This window comes from Buteo buteo, chromosome 1 (assembly GCF_964188355.1).
Source record: "Buteo buteo chromosome 1, bButBut1.hap1.1, whole genome shotgun sequence".
Taxonomy (NCBI): Eukaryota; Metazoa; Chordata; class Aves; order Accipitriformes; family Accipitridae; genus Buteo; species Buteo buteo.
In genome coordinates this window covers 18,868,754-18,888,957 of record NC_134171.1, presented here as the reverse complement: position 1 = coordinate 18,888,957, position 20,204 = coordinate 18,868,754, and the positions used below count along the sequence as shown (strand labels likewise).

The window sequence follows — 20,204 nt, the reverse complement described above, 5'->3', positions numbered from 1 at the left end:
TGAGCCACATAGAGATTTTCTTTGGCCCAGAGTTTGTTTGCTTCTTGTTTCTTTGAAAGAAGCTGTAATACCATTAAAGCTATACAAACATGTTTGAATCAAAGCCCAATGGAAAAAAAAAAAAAAAAAAAGTTCTTTTATCTCTTTTGATTCCTACTTACACACTGGGTCTTGAGTCTGTTAGAAAATATTACATACAAAAGCAGTTAGCTGTTAAATTCTGTAGTTTAGCATTTTTATTTCAGTTCTAAAATCCCTTTAAGCAATAGTAAATTAGGAATTTCATTAAGAAAAATGTACAACTATTTTATTGCTTAGGATAGTAAGAGCCTGACTTAAAGCTATTGTACTGGACAGATTTTTATATATATATTTTTTTTTTAATTTCTCTGCACTATCTACTGCATTCTTCTTCAAGTATTATTTTCCTTTCCACTGCTCTCTCCTTTAAATTAAAAACCTATTCCTCCTAATCTGTCTCCTTCCTAGATGCCCACAAAGTAATTTTCTGTTGATGTGATTTATTGTGTGATCATTTGTATATATATTAGTTAGTTAAAAACTTCTATACTCATAAACAACAGCAGGGGAAAAAGTGAAGGAAAGTGCATAGTTCTGAGTTGCAATCAAACAAATCTGGTTCATTGTGCATTCTCTCATTTGCTCACATGGTCCACTTCAAGTGAGATTTTTCTAAAGCAAGCAAGTGATCTGGTATAAATATGTTTCCTGTCACAGGGGACCAGCTTCGTTTTACACATGCTCTGGGAGTGTGTCTGCAAGTCTGTTAAGTGGTATTAAATCAACAAAGTGCTGTGGAAAAATTAGTACATTTTCAAGCTTTGCACTGAAGAAACTCTGTGTAATTTTCAGTGTTTATGCTCCTGGAGATGTTTATAACAGTTTTAAATAAAGTTTGCATTAAACATTTGCATAGAAACTGTTCATAACATAAGTAGTTTTTCAGGTTGAAAAGCTGCATGTACGTCATGGGAAGGCATGGTCTGAATAATAAAGCTGTATTTGGGAAATTTAATGAAGACTGTAAGGACAAAAGCATGGCCGTTTCTCTGTTTTATATTTTTTATATTTTGACACTTCTCTACCATTTCTTCTCTCCTGTGATATTAGCTTTTTCTTCACTTCTTTCATCCTTTTCCATTTGCCAATCCCATAAATGCCCTACTGTAGTTACTGGTTTTGACAGGATCCCTTGTTCTTTGTCCTTCATTTTCAATCCATGTTCAAGTACCTTGGCCTCCAGACTTCCCGATTGACACTGACCTCTAATTTATTGGTAGAGAAGTGTGGCTACCAGCTCCTAATTTGCATCTCCCATTGGGAGGCTGGTTTAAAACAGTAGGTACAAGAGAATTTAAAGTGAAGGAGAGCAATCTGACTCTTGAATGAGTGTTTCAAGGTAGTCCTTTAAATGCTGCTATCCATTTTTTCAGCTCAGTAGCTTCATGGCTTCTCCTTGTAGCAGATCTGGTGTGATTTATGGGGCTTTAGTAGTCCATGGAGCTGATAGGTATATTTTGCAATGAAAAACAGAAAGTTAGGGGCAGTCACTAAAAATACGTATGTGCAGACAAAGGAGATTAGCAAGAATGTTTTCCTGGCTTGGCAAAAATCCTGATGATCTGTGCAGTAGCCTACTGACAACTCACACAGTTCCTCGGCAGGTGTTTCCAAAGAACTGAGGCTGAGACTTATAAATATTTATGTTGTACATCATTTTATTTCATTCCCAGACTCACTATACAGAAGGAATATGTACTCTGATTTGGCTCTCTTCCACAAGTCCTGAACTGTGAATATGAAATCGGCACTTCATTTTGTCTCCCTTGCCCCTCCATCTGTGCGGAACCATTAACAGTTTAGTTGGGCTGCCAGCCCTTAAGGCCCTGGGAGAAATTCCATCGTACGGCTGAAACTGAGCGTAAACCGTTATGCCAAGAAAACACTTCATGCGTTTCGTTTTTTTGGTTTTCAGAATCTTTGTCACTTCCTACCAAAATTTTAGGTTTAGGAAAATGACCTGTGCAGCCTGGCTTTCAGGTTTTATACTAACCCTCTTCCAAAAAGATCACAGTCAGAACTAATACAACTTAGGCATTTTTCCCATTTTCATGGAAGACTTAAGATCCTGTAGGTGAACAAAATCCAAATTCCAGCACTGCTTCCTGGGAGCTTAGCTGTATTGCCAAGGCATTGGATGTGGGCAGTGGATTGTAAATACTGCTGACTAAAAAGTGGAGTGAGACTTAAACAGTGGAAACTCATCTGCTGTCTTTGCCAAATAGACGGAGACATTGAGAAAGAAAAAAATTAAACAAAAATAATAAAAAAAAACATGGAAGGAAAAAGAGTGGGGGAAAAAGAGGTAGTTCTACAGGTGACTTTTCTCTTTCACTGACAGCAAAGGAAGAATTTGTTGGGAGAATTGTTTCTAGTTTTTGAACTTCCTATTGAATAGGATGATTACCTGCCCCCAAAACTTTCAAGTACTCAGATGACTGTGCCTTCTACCTTGACATTTATCACCCAAAACCCATTACAAAAGGGCAACAATGAGGCAGGAGGCAAGTCAGGAGAGTGCTGCTTTGAAGAGAGGGCATTTGATGCAGGCAGGAAAGGTGAGCAAGACTTTGGGGGAAGAGCAGCCACAGCACAGTCCATCTCATGCACTTAGTGGGGATGCAAGGCAGACTATCTGATTTATCTCCTACACCAGCAAAAAGTGGCCTACCTGCCCTCACCTTCATGCTGACTACAAAGAATTTGCAAAGAAAACAATCACACTTAGGGATATTTTGCCTCCAAAAACTCCTGCAAAAATCCGTTGCCTTGATAGCCTTTCCTGGGGTAGTCTCATCTACCTATGTAACAACAGGGCAATATATATATACTGTCTTTCTAAAGCAGGGTCTGACAAAAGCAAATATGTAAAGAGTTAAGATAGTCTGGGTATAGATGTATATGATCAGGAATGTATGGTCATTTATAAGTCACTTGTAATTTGTAAATAATAACGTTTATATTCTAATGCATCCTTTTTCCTTATCTTTTAAAGTCTGTTATATATTTTTTTTATTTAATGAGGAAAAATTTTTGTGCTTTTTTTATGTATTTTTTTGTAAGAGCAGTGTCAGATCTACATCAGCCTGTGAACATTGTGATATTGGAGTGACTAGGTCACACACATAACAATGATCTGGATGCTTTTGGCCAAATACGATTTTTAAAAGTAGCAATTCAGAAAACAGTTGTACTGACCATGTGTATGCATGGTACTCTCCATATTAAACTTTTATTAATAAAATTGTAGAGTTACAGTTCTCTAGTTTAAATATCTGTAAATCAGAGGTTTAAGCCATTGGTGCATTTATCAGTTGCAACTACAGATATAAATCGTGCTAAATAGCAGTCGCTTCTAAAGGATGTCTAGTGTGCCCAACAGCTATATGCAGCACACATATCAGTACAGCAGTGCCTAGATATGATAATACGTAAGCCATGCTCCAGTTACAGAGCGTTTTGTGAAGCGTGAGCACCTCTTGGGAAAATTGCCCACAATTCCAGGTGGTGTCGTATGGAGATGAGTTCTAGGACACCCCCACAGTGAATTCTGTGGAAAAGTGCATCTCACAGTTTAATTTGCATTACAGAGGAACAAATTATCAAAACCAAGAGCAAGCATCACCAGTTAACTAACCTGAATTTGAAGAACCTTCACACTTAGCCCAGAGGAGTTTGTGGCTGATTGGGTTAGGGATAACAGCTATGAATTCTCTAATCAACCAATTATTAAAAAAAAAAAAAAAATCAAGAAAAGTTTGGAAAATTCAGCTTCTTCTGAATATCTCTTTGCAGGCCTTCTTCCTGGTAGCTGGTACGGTCCTGTGTTTTGGATTTAGTATGAGAATAACGTTGATAACACACTGATGTTTTAGGTGTTGCTAAGTAGTGCTTATCTTAAGTCTAGGATTTTTCAGTTTCCCATGCTCTGCCAGCAAGGAAGTGCACAAGAAACTGGGAGGGACCATGGCCAGGACAGCTGACCCGAACCAGCCAAAGGGATATTCCATACCATAGAACATCATGCTCAGTATATAAACGGGGGAGTTGGCCAGCGGGGTGGATCACTGCTCAGGGACTGACTGGGCGTCAGTCAGCAGGTGGTGAGCAATTGCATTGTGCATCACTTGTCTTTACTGGGTTTTATTTCGCTTTCCTTTTGTTATCTTCCATTATTATTATTGTTGTTGTTCTTGTTGTTGTTATTGTTGTTATTATTATTATTATATTTTATTTCAGTTATTAAACTGTTCTTATCTCAACCCACGAGTTTTACTTTTTTCCAGTTCCCTTCCCCATCCCACTGTGGCAGGGGAGGAGTGAATGAGCGAGCGGCTGTGTGGTGCTTAGTTGACAGCTGGGTTTAAACCACGACAAGACTGAGAGTTATTATTATTTAGAAGTTTGAAGGAAGCAGCATCAGTCCATCATTCTCGGTGTGTTGGTTCTTCATGGCTCTTCACCTTTTCATGAACAGCCATTTTGAAGACTGGTAATACGATAAGAATCTCTTACTAGATAATAAATAAATTTTAATCTATCTTAGATTAATTAACTTCTTAATGGCTACATATTTTTTCTCAACCTGTTTCAAACTGGGCAAATAGCTACTTAATTCACAGAAATTATTACAATATTTCACCTTAATTAACACTTCTAGTGTTTCATTGGTTATTAAACACTGACTCAGCATAGACCCAGTGTGCAACATGTTTTCTCTGTATTACGTAGTCCTTTACTCATGAAAAATCACATTGAAAACTGTAGTACTGATCAGGAGGTCATGACAGTGAACTGCAATAGCTGCAGAATAAACTGACTGCAGCCACTCAGAGCGAAAACCTTCCATGCTGCTTCCTCATACTGTGAGAAGATTAAACCAATTCCTTCATCTCTGCCCTGATCTTAGTGTCAGTATTTTCAATTAGCTGCCAGAAGTGAGTACAAAAGTTATACTGTCCTCCTAAGTTACTCCTCTGATATTACTTTCTCCCATGTATTTCATCTTATTTTTGACCTTGACCATACCACTGCAAAGCCCATATGGTTTACATTGAATTCCATGAGCTTTTTTGTGACCATAAAAGTAGCAAAATTGTTTGCTTACTCAAGGCTTTAGGCTTCAAACCCTTTGGAAAGAGTATGTCCCTTTTGGTTTTGCAAAGCACTGTATACATCTTCAGTAACTACATAGGTTGTGGACCTATGTAATTATGTAAGTAATACATAGACAGTAAACCTTTGCAAACCTTAACTCAAATTAACAAGCTAGAAGTAAATATTTCTAGATCACATCTATGCTAGAGGAATTCCTAATAAAGAAAAAAACCTTTAAGGTAAACAAATTTCCTTTGTGTTCAGATATTTACGGTACAGGCATAGTGTGATACTGCAGACCCCCAGCTGAGACCACAAGGTATCCATTTAAAGGCTCAGTTTTTGTACTCAAAAATATGGAGTTTGGGATTCCCATCAGATCACAGATTGTCTTTTATTTTATGCATTTATTTGCACAGTGTTTCCGAGTTGAGCTGATGGTTAAGTGCTAGAGATAATAAGCGTATTCATTCTTATTATTTGTATTAAAAGCTTTTGACATTTCCAGAGATGGTCATTTAGGTTCCATCTGACCTTGTGCTGAAACTGGATTGTTTTGTCCATTCACCAGAGCTGCTGTTCTCACAGAGGCAGAATTTGCCTAGTAGTAGTTGGTTGATTTTTTTTTAAGGCTGTGGTTGAGTCTTTCCTAGTTTTCCCCATTTCTTTAATTCTATTTCCTTCATTGTTTTACTCATATACAAACTGAGAAATATTTTTTCTTTCATTTACGAAGTTTAATGTCCTTAAAGCTTTCTCACTTTCTCCTTCTGTTCCCAAAATTAAGTACATACTTTCTCAAGATTGCCTACAAGCTCCATTTAGTGTTACAAGTGGGAGGTTCCCACTCTGGTTTGGTGTCAGGGAGGAAACTATTCTTCATTGTGTCACTAACACCAGTGTTCAGCACAAGTGCAGTAGCAGGGATAACCCAGGATTATTCTGGTGACTGTACTGCTAGCACAGGAACTGTCAGTCATGTCTTTCATTTCTTGCCCCATCTGTTTTGCATTCTTGCTGTTGTAGCAGGAGCCATCCCAGAGCAGCCTTTGTGTATGAGCGCACGCAGTCATGATGAAAAGTGCAGGAGTTGCATAATGTCCAAACTGAGCTCTACCTTTCTCAGGAACATAAATCATTTACTCAGCTGTTTTATGGATGTTAAGCCTGTCATTTGCAGCAAATAATCCACCCAGGAGATGCTTGCTTGTATCACCATTTTGTATAAAATAGGTAGTTAGACCTCAAAGACAGTTACTCTGACACTTTCCTTCACAGTAAATAAGGGTGTAATGCTGTTCACCTGCTTTATGGCACATGAACATTAACCATTCAGCCATGTCAGTATTTAAAGATGAAAATATAAATAATACTTATTTTTATACATATGTAGAATGTCAAATATTAAAGAAAAGGGAGACTGGCTACACATCATGGTTGATATTTTAATATTCAGAAAAGGCAAAAGTACCAGGTTGGTTATTGCTGAATGAATTATATGGGAAAGCTCAGCCATGGAACTAGAAGACTGCCAGAAAGGACAACAAAAGATATCTTTGAGATTTTATTTGGGTTTGGTTTTGTTTTCCATATTAAACTTTGAAATCAAATAGACTTAAAAGTATTTAAAATATTTTAGCATTAAAATTTTACAAACACTCTTACCTTGTGTTGTTTCAAATACATAATCTTCTCTGATATGATATGATACATGATACTTCTCTGTTAGATGTTTTAAAGTGGGTTATAAGAACTTAAGTGGGTTATAAGAACTTTTTAAGAGATGCACACATACAGAAAAATCCCCTTTTTTGGAAAGATACAAAGACAAAATAATTTTGTTGTCCTCTTCAAAAATTCTGGTTGCCCTTTGCAATTCAGGATGGTTGCCATCTGTTTGGCCTTTTCCCGTCAGGATTCTGCTATAATGATAAACTCTGCAGCATGTACAGAAATTGTTCTCAAGCCTATGTTAACAGTCCTGATAATATATTTTTTAGGTTTCCTCTACGCTCAGAACAGTACCAAACGCAGCATTAAAGAGCGACTTATGAAACTCTTGCCCTGCTCGGCTGCCAAAACGACATCTCCTGTTACTCAAAGCAAGTTTTATTTTTCATTTGATTTTGTTTTAGGTTTGCATGCATCAGAAGTTATACTTTCATTAACTGCTCATTTGAGAGACAAGGTATCTACTGAAGCAACAGTATGCTCTACTGAGGTTTAAAAGGAAGTGACGAACAGATTGTGGGCTGGTAACAGATTTGTCTGGGCAGAGCAAGATGGCAAGATACCAGTGCCAGGGTCTGCTGCATAGGAGCTGCTGGGTTGGCACTTATGCTCCACAAGCTACCTGAGAAGTGATTCACTGGTTAAATTAAATACCTGCTCTCAGTGTATTTGAAAAGCGGTATCTTTTTGTGTACGTGTGTGCACATGTCTGTGTGTGCTTGCTATCCAATAGACAGGATAGTATCAGCAGTATTGGTCTGGGAGGAACGGCTTGGCTCTGCAGGTTTTGGCTATGTAACATCAAACTATTTAGGCAACGAGATTTAAAGTATGTGCCTGAAAGAAAAATAAAAATGAAATTGAAAACAAAGTGGGAATGTAGAGATAAAGGAAAAAGCACACTGACACTACCTTTGATGTCTTGATATACTGTGAGGAAATAAAATCTCTCCAGGGTAGCTAACAGATAAAAATAGGGGTAGAGAGGGAGGGGAGATCCATACATAGATATACACAAACACATATATATATATACACATATACCTACATAGAGATAAATTATAGTAATAGCACTAATGTCTTCCTATATAAATTGGCTTCTATAACTGATTTTAAAATACCGTGGGGACCCAATTCAGTCTAGATTAATTTGGCTTAATTCTAGGCACTAACCTGAACATCTAAAATTGCAACCAGACAGGCCCTGTATACCCTTCTGATAAAGCATATCAATCAATCTGAGGTAAAAAAATACCTCCAAGAGCAGTTCCTTTTGTCCTGAGGCAATGTGGCTACAAACACAGGCCCCTGTTAAGTGCCTAGACTTCAGTGGTATGGATCTGGGCTTTCTTTTTGCTACCCCGCTTCACTGTCTTTCGTATGCTCCTCTATAGAGAAGACTGTGGTACTTGATTTCCTTTCTAACTATTTGAGATCTCAAAGATGAAAAGCACTAAAGATGTGAATGCACAGTGACTTTTTCATGGTTGCTTCAGCTGATGTGTTTTACTTGAAAATAAGCTAGCTTAAAAAGGTCAGTTACTGTCGTGACACCTGCTAGTAATTCATTATGTAGAAGCTGCTTTCAGCTACGTGGCCTGAGTAATATGGCCTTAGCCTATAAAAGGAATCATAGAACCATGGAATCACAGAATCCCAGAACGGTTTTGGTTGGAAGGGACCTTCAAAGATCATCTAGTTCCAACCCCCCTGCCATGGACAGGGACACCTTCCACTAGACCAGGTTGCTCAAAGCCCCATCCAGCCTGACCTTCAACAGTTCCAGGGATGGGGCATAAAATAGAAAAAGGAAATAAAATAGAAGGGATAGGCTTGATCTGTTTGTTTGAAGTTGGTCGGAGAGCAACACATCCTTATCCCTTGCACATTTCTGTTGGAGCTTTTTGTCTGCACAGGTAATAAAAAATATTTAGAGTCAGTCTTAATAACCTTGACCATGCAAAACTTGTATTTTCATGCAGAAAGTGTTTTATAAACCAGAAAAGAAGTCAAAATAAAACTTGCGTTAAATATTTCATATTTGAGAACCAAGTAGTGAAAAAAGATGCATTCAGCATTCTTCTCTGTATTCTCGTCAATAATGAAATGCTATAGTAAGAATGTTATATTAAATGAAAATATTATATTAAATAAGAATATTATTGTAGACACATATTATTATTATCCCATTTTGACATAATGTGCTATTTGATTTATGCTAGCATGAAAGAAGCAACATTGTAATGTGCTAGGAACGAAGCCAGCGCTACCTACAATAACAACCACATAATGTGAATGCCTTAGAAATGTTAAGGGGAATATTTTTAAAACAAGTAATTTGTTGAAATATACTCAGCCTTAATTTGCATTTCTGTACTTTAATTCTATCAATATATGCAGAAAAAGGTTACTTTAATAAACAAAATCTTATTTCAGCATTCCCATTCAACAAAGCATGTCAAAGAATGCTTTTTCTTATTTGTGTACTTTAGCCTAGTAAGCCTAAACTTAAATCCATCCTTCCTCAGCTAAATTTTTAAATGCATGTGCTAGATAGGACTAGACTCCAGAATGGTTTTGGAAAATAAAAGCGTGTGTGCATGCAGTTATTAAGTAGATAGGGGAGCTATAATTTGGGGTTTGTGCAGGCAAATGCATGTGCATAACTTTTAGAGATATCAGCTGAGCCCTAACTTTGGACATGTTTCTCCAACTGCCATTATTTGAACAGTATGTCTGCTTTTTGCATTGCTTTTACCATTTTGTTCTTTAATGAACAATGAAAGGTTCAAAGCATAACTCCTGTGGCAAATACATTAAAAACTGTCTTTACTATTTACCTGGAAAAAAAGCTACTTATTAATGAAATCCGAAAGAATATTTTGTTTAATATATTAATGAGTAAATATGAACATGTTTCTGTTTTTCAGTTGATATATGTTAGCCTTTTATGGAAAAAAAAAGAACACTTAACTTTCTTAGACAGAAGAAACAGGAGAACTGAAACAACTGATTTTTCATTAATGCCATAGAAATAATTAATGTTTAGAAATATTTTCACACATTTTTAAAAGTATAGATTTTTTTTCCAGCCTGGATAATGGTAACCATAAGTGTGAAGAAAAAAATTAAAAATCTGCGACTCACAGATGCTATAGTATTTTAATCAGCATAGTTGGCACGTTATAAGGAAGTTTATGGTGATCTTATTTTTTTGATTATTTATATCTATAAAAGACTACAGAAATAGAGTGTGAAAAGATTGTTATATTGAAACTTTTCATTAACAGAAAGACATCACCACACTGCAGTCTTCTATATTCTCACCAAATCATTAAAACACAATAATAGTATTTATTACTAAGGATATACCAAACATTGTGCTCAGCATAACATTGTCTGGCCTTTATCTCTAGCCTCACATTTATTATGTGTATTAATTTAGCTTCTAGAACAGCTTGTGGATGTCTCTCTAGGCAGCCAGATGTTTCACAAATAGATGCTTAGAGAGCTCATTTCCATTTAAGTCCCTTTCTGTCTAAACAATAGCCCATTTAAATCCAATATAACTCCTGGCATATAAAGCACAAGTGACTTTTCAAAAATATCTATTCTCAGGTTGACTCTTTTGACAATTTAGTATAAGAACCTAGTGTTGACTTGCAGTTGACAGAAAACCATTCAGCTGCATATCTATATCTACAGCATGACATTGTTATAGGGACTTTAATGACTGTATAAAGAATATGAAAGATAAATCTCTTAAAACATGATGGAAAGGCTTTAAAAAACCTGCAAAATAAACCCTGGATGTTCTTATGCAGAATTAAAATGAGACTCAAGAACTTTGCTACCCCTTCCCTAGATTAGGAAGACAGCTTCTTAAATCTGGACCAGCTTTATTCCAGTTTCATCTATAAGGGCAGGATTTTCAAGACTCCCCTTTTGCACCTCAGCATGTCAGAAAATCTTTTTTAAGAAGAGAACTGAAATGTTCTTATAATCTTGTGAGTTAAGATACTGGCCCTTTAAAACTATTATCAAATATCCAATGTAAAGTTGTGTCAGTTGGGTTTTTTGTCAATAGTATTTAGATTCGAAGTTTTCACAAAGATGGTAGTGGTCTATGAGTCATCTGAGATAACCTATAAAGAAAAATGAAAGAGAAACTTGTTATAGCTTGTCCACAAGCCAACACACAGTGGACTTTCTGAGATAAGACTACGGGTGACACTGAGATCATCTTCCTGAGATAAGTGCCAACAGCAACCTTTCTTTGACAGGAGAAAAGACAAGACCCTACAATTTTGTGAAGATTTATCCAAATATTTCACATATTTTGATTATATCTATTTAAAGATTTTTCATTTTTTGTTTAGCTGAACTATATCTTCTGATGCCAGATTTCTCACAAGCAGCTGAAATTTATTATTACTGCATTGTAGCAGAACAGAAATATGTGAAGATGTAAGCATAATATGGTTTTAATGGAGTATTCTAATATTGTGCTCTTATGAAAACTGAAATGAATAAAACTGGTTTTTAAGAATGCAGAGTCCCACACTCTGATGAAATAAAATATATAACTTCAGCATTGTAGAAGTGACAGTTATACGTGTTTGTTTTCTCTCAAGTCACATTTCCATAGCTGGTATAAATCTTAAACCAGAATAAGGCAGTGATTCGATTAAATTAATCTGGAGTACTACATAAGCTATGTATAATGCTGGGATTACCTGAAAACAGATGCACACATTCATATTTTTCATCAGGTATATGGCTAGCACGCCATATGAAAAATACTTACTGTAAGTTTCTTTAGCTATTTTATTTAACTTTTACATTTAAAACTCTACCTGGAAAAAAATACTTTGCTATCTCACATTCTTTTAGGGCTGCACTCAGCTGTAAGCCTTGAACGTGTATATCCACATTCTTATTCATCTAATGATGAGGTCGCTAAAATACTCATGTTCCCTACTTAGACTGCTCACCGTGAATAATCACATTGCCCTGAAGGGTTTGCTATACAGTACTCAAAGTAAGGTGTACTGTTGAATATGCAACATCAATCTCACACACTTTCCAAAGCACAACTTCATGGTAAAAGGAGAACACCGAGAATCCCGTCTGATAATAGTGAATTCACATCTATTAACTAAGGGAAAATTTCCAGTACTCTGGAGCCACTAAAGTTTCATAAAATTGTTTTCTTTGCCCAGAGAGTCATAGAAACAGAAAAGTCATTCTGAATGTGTCATGCATGCCTTTGCAGAATGTTGGCTTTCCAGTTTTTTGCTATTTGTACTGATGTGATAATATCCAGACTGCTGGATCATCACTGCTGTTTCTGTGCAGCCACTGAAGCAGACAGATACCCTTTCCGTAGGAGTTCAAAAGGAACATGCTATTTGTCTTTAAAGCTGCAAAAGCTGTTCTTTAAAAGAATGTCATTTAACTTTCTTTTTTTTCTGCAAGAGTTAGATATTTCTACATCCTATATTTCTTGTTGAGCTTTGCTTCTCTGTCTCTCATATTCTGCAGACACTGTAGAAGATGAAATGGAAATGGCCACAGTACGACACAGACCTGAAGCTCTTGAACTGCTGGAAGCACAGAGTAAATTCACAAAGAAGGAACTTCAGATCTTATATAGAGGTTTCAAGAACGTAAGCACTTTCTTTTTGAATTTATCATCCATTTACAGGATAGGCCACTGCAATCTCCGCAGTATAAGAATGACTGGCAACGAAGCTCATGGGATTCAGTAGCTAAATACAGCATGTCTGGTCAGGTGAGGAAATAATCACTCTGCAACAATTGGGCTGTTTAAAGACCAAAAGATGCAGACAAATTAGAAAACATCCAGAAGAGAATTGTAACTTAATATAGTAGGACTTTGTTCAAGGACAGATTGAAAATTGTGTTGGAGTTGTTTGTCTAAAGATGAAATAATGGGAGAGAACATAAGTCCTGAAGAACTTGGTCAGTGAGAAGAAAGATTTTGATTTTTGTGTTCACATTAGCTATCACAAGAAGTAATTGGTATAAATTGCACAAGAGGCATTTCTGGTTAGGTGGACAGCAGTAGATGACTTCTTCAGTCCTTCCTAGCTCGCCAAGTATATAAACTTGTCAGATTCCTTTACGGGGGGTCATTATTTGTGATCTTTTTTTGCTGATATATGTGTTCTATTGGCAGGTCCAATGTTTTTAGTTGGCGGGGATCCCCACTGAGGACCCCAGTGCATGAGTGCAGTCTGCCTCCTTTTCCAGTGTGTACTTGCTGTCCTGTGGTGCTGGGCTTGGTGCTGGCATCTAAGGTATCCATGGTTAGTACAGCAGAGAAATAAGACACAAAAAGATTTTCCTAAGTATAGTTAAATTCTGGCTCTAAACCAAAAGTAAGAGCTGTCCTTGATTCTGTTAATACTGTACAAAAAAAAAAAAAAAAAAAAGCTGCTTTCTTAAAAAAATAGCCCTTTTCTCTCTGTTTTATTCTACTATCTTTCATGTGATTAACAGTTCTATAGGACATTATATGCCATTAACATTGGATTGAAAATACTTCATATTAAAAAAACTTGAATAATAGCAATTGCTTGCAAATCATGAGTGTGCAATGTTAATCTATGTACTCAGTTGTGAGTACTGCAATTGTGCAGATGCTAAGTCTCCTGCTGAGCTGGAGGTAAAGACAAATTTAATTACATTTTTCACCTTTTGATTTAGTTTTTCTTTCACCCTTACAAAAGGGCCTTCTTGCCCTTGGCATTTACCACTCGAGTGAAATTGTGTAACAAAGTATAATAATGCTAAAAGCACAATGAAGCTCGACTACGGAATCAGAGAGAATATTTTCAATAGCTTGTACAAGAAGAAGTGTAAATCTTACAGAATTCTTAGATATCATGTATTTTGTAATAAAAGCAAGCCATGCAAATAGATATTTTAAAACTACATTTTTATCAAAAGCCTACAATGCAGGTAAAATACAGAGTCACTTAATGTGTCCTGTCTATATATCATCCTCAGTTCCAGAAGGCATATAATGTTGGCATGTTAGTGATTAAAAGTGATTGCTCTTAAAAGCTTTTCATTTCCTCAGGGTACCAGAGAACATTCCCCTGCTAATGCCAGTATACCCTAGGTATTGCAAATCATGAACTAACGTCCCTAATTATCTAAGGCAAAAAGGTACAAAGTATAGTGTATAAAATAAGCCTTCTGTCTTTTTCTCCAAGAATAATTATTTTTAGAGTCTCAGAAATTAAGGACCTTGGTAATTTTCTGCATAAAATGAGGTATGGAAAAAGAGAATAGGTTATAAGGAAGTATTTTAATTGATTACTGTTTTACCATTTTTTGAAAAGAGGAATTCCAGCTCTTCATATGCTTTTGTGTTCTAAGATGTAAGTTCTACTTACATCAAAGGAGCGTCGATGGTAATACATGGTAATAGATCTTTATTCAGGTGTTTCATTTCCTTATCACTATATGCAAGTACAATTCAAGACATGCGTGTATAAATATCTTCAAATGTTTAGAGCTAATGAGCATGAACTTCAGGGGTTTTGTGTTTAATATAATTGCAAAATTATCAATTACTTTCAAAAATGCTGTAAAACATGCCTAGGGCTGGTGACTGTTATAAAAGCAAATCAATTTAAAGCAGTAGTCTTTAGCCCAAGCATTAGACTTCAGAAATGAAAGATTTCAGAAATGAAAGATTTCAAAACTTTCAGTTGAATTGGGCTTTGTTTTGTTTCTCATATTTATCAGTTTCTACTGCAAAATGCCCTACAGCTCTATGAGTAGCTTGCCTATGTGGATTAGTTCATCTTTCCTGTCACATCTCTACCTTTTACCAAATACAGTTTGAGCGGCGTTGGTGGGTACTGATACAGGATGGCATTGAAGTGCCTCCCATGGTCTGCGCTTAGCTGATCTCCCCCTGACAGTGCTCAGTCCTCCACTTCTGTCTGCCACAGGCCACCTCCTTTCTCGCTCCCCTTCTTTCTGATCCAGCTTAACACTACCCTGCCTGTGTGCTTCATGCGCCAATATATATATATATATATTGGGAGCCATCCAGCTGGACAGCAGGTTTGCAGAAAAGGACCTGGGGAGTCCTGGTGGACACAAGTTGAACATAAGCAGCAATGTGCTCTGCGACAAAGGCGGCAAACGGTATCCTGGGCTGCATTAGGCAAAGTATTGCCAGCAGGTCGAGCGAGGTGATCCTTCCCCTCTGCTCAGCACAGGTGAGGACACACCTGGAGTGCTGGGTCCAGTTCTGGGCTCCGCGGTACAGGAGGGACACGGACATAGTGGAGAGAGTCCAATGAAGGGTCACAAAGATGACTACAGGGACTGGAGCGTCTCTTCTATGAGGGAAGGCTGAGAGAGCTGGAACTGATCAGCCTGGAGAAGAGAAGGCTCAGGGGGGATTTCATCAACGTGTATGTTACTGTGTATATCAATACCTGAAGGGAGGGTGTAAAGAACACAGAGACAGGATCTTTTCAGTGGTGCCCAGTGACAGGACCGGAGGCAGTGGGCACAAACTGGAACACAGAAGGTTCCTGCTGAACAGCAGGAAACACTCCTTTACTGTGAGGGTGACAAACACTGGCATAGGTTGACCAGTGAGGCTGTGGAGTCTCCATCCTTGGAGATATCCAAAAGCTGTCTGGGCATGGTCCTGGGCAACCTGCTCTAAGTGGCCTGGCTTGAGTGGGGTTGTGGGACCAGATGACCTCCAGAGGTTCCTGACAACCTCAACCATTCTGTGATTCTGGCATATTCTGTTTAATCTTTCCACTAGGAAGGAAATTCCACTGAAAATATTTAATGAAACACACAGGCACACATCTTTAATATGACACCATCAAAACTTGTGCAGATCCTACCTCTGTGCTTTATGCTTTTCACATGATGTTTGCCTGTCTTACTATCTCTTCAACAATTTAACTATAGGAAGCAAGATATGTTAAGGCATGAATTTAAGTTGCTGTAGCTCTGCTGACATTATGCTCCTGTTAGACTAAATTTACAACATCCCGCAGCACAGTAGCATCAGCATTGCCCTGTGCACTGGCAGCAGTTCAAAAGAGCTGTAGTGCAGACTGTGGTCCTAAAGGCAATAGTCAGCTGTCATAGTCACTATATATGCTCTGGTGAATTCAACAGAATTATGCCCTATATATGGATTTTTGCTGTATTTGTTTCACCAATGAACTATAGAATAACCATTGCTATGTGATCACTTGATTTTTGGAATCAACTTGCAGTAGTTAAGCTAGTTCAACCATATCAGTTAAACTAGTTACTGCATGCTAGTCTAGGAGTGAATGTTGGTTTCGGGCAGCATTTTCCCATCTATAAATCCACAGGTTGCCTATCTCTTCACAGAGGGAACAGACAGCAACTCTATCCTTATATAGAGCCTAAAAAAAAAAGGGAGATTTTCAATAGTTAAACTGTAATACTACCAGAAGATAAATATCTGTAATAGTGCAAGTATTAATAACCTTAATGAACACAAAACTTTAAGCTTTAGAAAGGACGAGACTTCATACCTACTATGGTGATAGTAGATATAAGTTCAAAACTGACATTTCTTTCTGAAGAACTTGGATATCTCTATATTATAATAATGCTTTAGGTGTGTCAGAAAGTAATGAATAAGTGAAGTGGAATTTTTTTCTGTATATTTTCAACAGCCTTTCTAGTACGCACATTTTTCCCTTTGTCTTCATGCAAGCATGGCAGGAAGAAATAGGTCCCAGACATAATAATGAAAAAACAATTAATGAAACAGAAGAAAAGTGATACTCAGTCCCTTTACCTCAGTATCCTGTTTTCAAGAGTGGCCAGATAAGGGGAAGAACTTAAGAATAAGAGGAATATAGAGTGATAATTCCCCTAACATACTGTTCTGTCACTGAAAGTTGTAACTGCATCTTTGTGTTTTACATACTTTGGCCAAAGTCTCTTCCATAAACTGTGGTAATTGCTTTTTGAACCTATGAGGGTATTTTGACATCTACAGCATCCTGTGGGAAATTAGCTCCATACCTATTTATGCCTTCTGTGAAAAATAATTAATTTCTGTGTCAAACCTGCTGCCTTTTATTTTATTAAGGTGTCTATAGTATTTCTGCTATGAGAAAATGAGTAAACATTACCATTATTTCTCTAAGATATTCACTGTTTTACACACCTCTAACACATTTCCTACTTAGTCCTTTCTTTTCCTAACTGAAGAGTTTTTGTCTATATAATCTCACTCCAGCCTGAGGATTCCCCTGAATCCTGTCTAGTTCTAGGATGTCTGTTCTGAGATAGAGATGACCAGAACTTCTCACAGCTTATGTCCAGTTTTTTATTATTTATGACTACAAATTACTTGCATATAGTTGTGACTGAATTCAGATGAGAAAGCACAAGTACTCCTGTATTTCTGTAGTGCTGGTGATTACAAAGTTTGATTTATTATGTGGTTTTTACTTATACAAAAATGAAAAGGTAAACCTTTAAAGATATTTTCATGAACTTGATTTTCCAGTGTAGGCTAATTACAGGCCAAATCCAGCAAAAGTAATTCAAGCAGAAGGAGCAGAGGGTCTCAGATAGGCATCTCTGTGTGTATGTACACACCTGAAAGCTTCAGAGAGCCTCAGATCACACTGTAGTATAGCTGATGCTCTAGGAAGCAAGAAGTAGAGGATAACTGCAGGAAGGGCCCAAAGAGTACTGAGATGCCTATCTTGGCAATGGCTGTTTTGGTAGTAGGCAAGGTCAACATTTAAAATACAAGAGGAGGTACACTAAAGCAAACATAAGGAGGTGGGATAAGCACCTTTAGATGACCTAACAATTATTACAAGGAAAAGCACCAAGGGAAAACTTATGCCTATATTCGCTGATTTAGCTGTTTTAAAGCTTCTGTACTATCCTACAGAAATGAGCTTAACGGAAGTCCTAAGCCCTCCCCAGGCGCAAAAGGTTGTCCCCAGCACTCTGGTTTTACAGAGTTCCTGAGCTCTTGTCGATGAATTGTTGCTCAGCTGCCATCACAGTGGGACCTCTCTATTTTGTATTTGGCTTCCTGTCATCCCGTTTCTTGTAAATGGAAATTGTGATTGCTGCAGTCATTAACCTTTCAAGCCAACGGCTCTGTGGCAGGCCTAGTACAAGTGATACTTCACAATAAATTGCACAGACTATCAAGCATGCACTCAACATGTGGTCTTTCTTTCTCTTTTGTCCATTGATAGGTCTCTCACAGTTTTAAAAATGTCCCTAAGCTATGGTACATTTCCATTTTAAAAATACTTAGATAATGCTTTTGCTGCACTAAAGACACTCCTGTGCTAAACTTAAACGTTAATAATCTTTTAATTTTGGTTGATTATTCTCATCAAAAACTCTGTCAAACTCTGTGTTGGGAAACTACTAGACTTTCCCGAAAAAGTGAAAGGATTTTTGATGAATATTGATCTTACCCAGCTGTATATCAGAGAAACTGTAAATTGAAGTCATGCATGCATGAAAATATCCCTGGATACATACTGTAGCTTTAAATATGCAGCTCCATACTTGTGACATTTATTGGGAAAATAACATTTCTAAGATACCTTTCTTCTCTATTGCTGTCAGCAAATGAGGCAAACAATGACAGTAAGATAATAATTGATAATATTGCAGCTCAAAGACAGGTTCCCCCATCACACTACCCATCCATGTAAGAATTGTTTGTGCATAACTCAAAATATGCTAATTTATACACAAATTTTTCCATTTCAATTATGGTTTGATGGAAGCATTGTATTACTGTATGTTGCATCTGTGAGTCTCAGAGAAAGTTTAATGAAAGCTCATTTTATAGGTTATGAAGCTCATTTATTGATTGTCTAGAGCATTCAAGTTTTGCATGATAAAATACAACTATTCTCATTGTTCTTTTCTGGAAAATTCCTTCCCTTTTCTTTGTTCTTCTGTTAGTCTCTTACAGAAAAAGATAACTGAGGAGAAAGTGCTTGTTTTATCTATTTGACTGTATTTCCAATCTAATGAGTAGGAAATAAAAACATATGTTTCATGTCACGTGGGTTTATCTGTCTAAGGTATACCTACATGCCCAACTGTAAGAATATTCATAGGATATTTTTGATAAATTGGACTAGATTACCTCCAGAGGTCTCTTCTAGTGAACCGTTCCATCAGTTTGTGATCTGAACTGCCCCCAATTCAGATTAGATAAGTAATTTAATATACAGGATTAGCTAATGGTTTGAAATTAATTGCTGTTTCTGTATTGTGCACAGCAGCCCAATCCCCTCAAAACCTCAGTATACTTACAGTGTGAATTTTCACATTCTTAGCTGTAAAAAATCTCAAGAAATAAATAAAATCTGCATAAATATTTATCGTGGAAACCAGGTTGATGTTCAATATGGCTTTGTATCTAGGTAATGTTGGCACTCTGACATTAAAAAAGATGTTGGGATCAGAGAGACACAGAATCTTATGGCGTTAACATTAGGTGACAAGGAAGACAAATTCAAAGTTTTGATGCTGATCTTCAAACACCAGTTCTAGACCTCATATGATAAGTGCTCATATTACATATTAAAAGCTCTCTAAAATTATCTGTGCTAGACCCAGTGGTATGATGTAGAAAACTTAAGTTTAGCACCAGCTCTCATTAAGTCAGTTTATTCAGAGATAGAGCCTACAAACTGCAAGCCTTCGGGATGGCAAGGAAGCCACTCAGGCTGGCTAATATAAACCACCAGGTACAAATATTTTTCTGAATTTATATCCCTCTCCAAAGCCTGTGGGTCTAAATATTTGGCACCTTCATGAGCTACAGTGATCTGCTTAGAACAGGTGCCTGAAAGAACAAGGTAGCTTTATCCACATTTGGTATAACAGCCTGGTAGTTAGAGCATTTTCCCATGTAATGAGAGTTTTAACAAGTGAAAGAAAAATTATAAATTGGATAAAAGTAATTGGGACTTAGGAGAGGAAAATTGAGTTGGTGCACTGAATTAAAATAGTTTTCCCTATATAAATCATTTCTCTACTCCTACGAGTTTTTGTTTAGTGATGAAGATGAAGGTAGGTATATACTGTGCATTTTGCAGTATATGCACTATCTTGTGCAAAACCTGAAACATCTCAATGTAATTTTGAGGGTACTGAAGTTAAAGTTTTCAGACTGGTTTAACTTTTCTTACATATTTGTATGCATGATATTCTAGGAACACTAAATACGTTTGTTTTGC

At 37.0% G+C, this 20,204-nt stretch overlaps 1 protein-coding gene across 4 annotated transcripts in view; it reads left to right on the top strand.

Moving 5' to 3' along the window:
• KCNIP4 (potassium voltage-gated channel interacting protein 4) overlaps positions 1-20,204 on the top strand; it is a 230,105-nt gene that overhangs the window by 163,965 nt on the left and 45,936 nt on the right. The window contains exons 2-4 of one of the 4 annotated variants that reach the window (XM_075023801.1): positions 7,179-7,280; positions 12,454-12,578; positions 13,112-13,232. In XM_075023801.1, the coding sequence (XP_074879902.1) occupies positions 12,466-12,578; positions 13,112-13,232 (234 nt within the window). In that variant the 5' untranslated portion in view covers positions 7,179-7,280; positions 12,454-12,465. The remainder of the gene's footprint in view (positions 1-7,178; positions 7,281-12,453; positions 12,579-13,111; positions 13,233-20,204) is intronic. The other 3 variants (XM_075023812.1, XM_075023792.1, XM_075023819.1) reach the window with 3 other exon arrangements.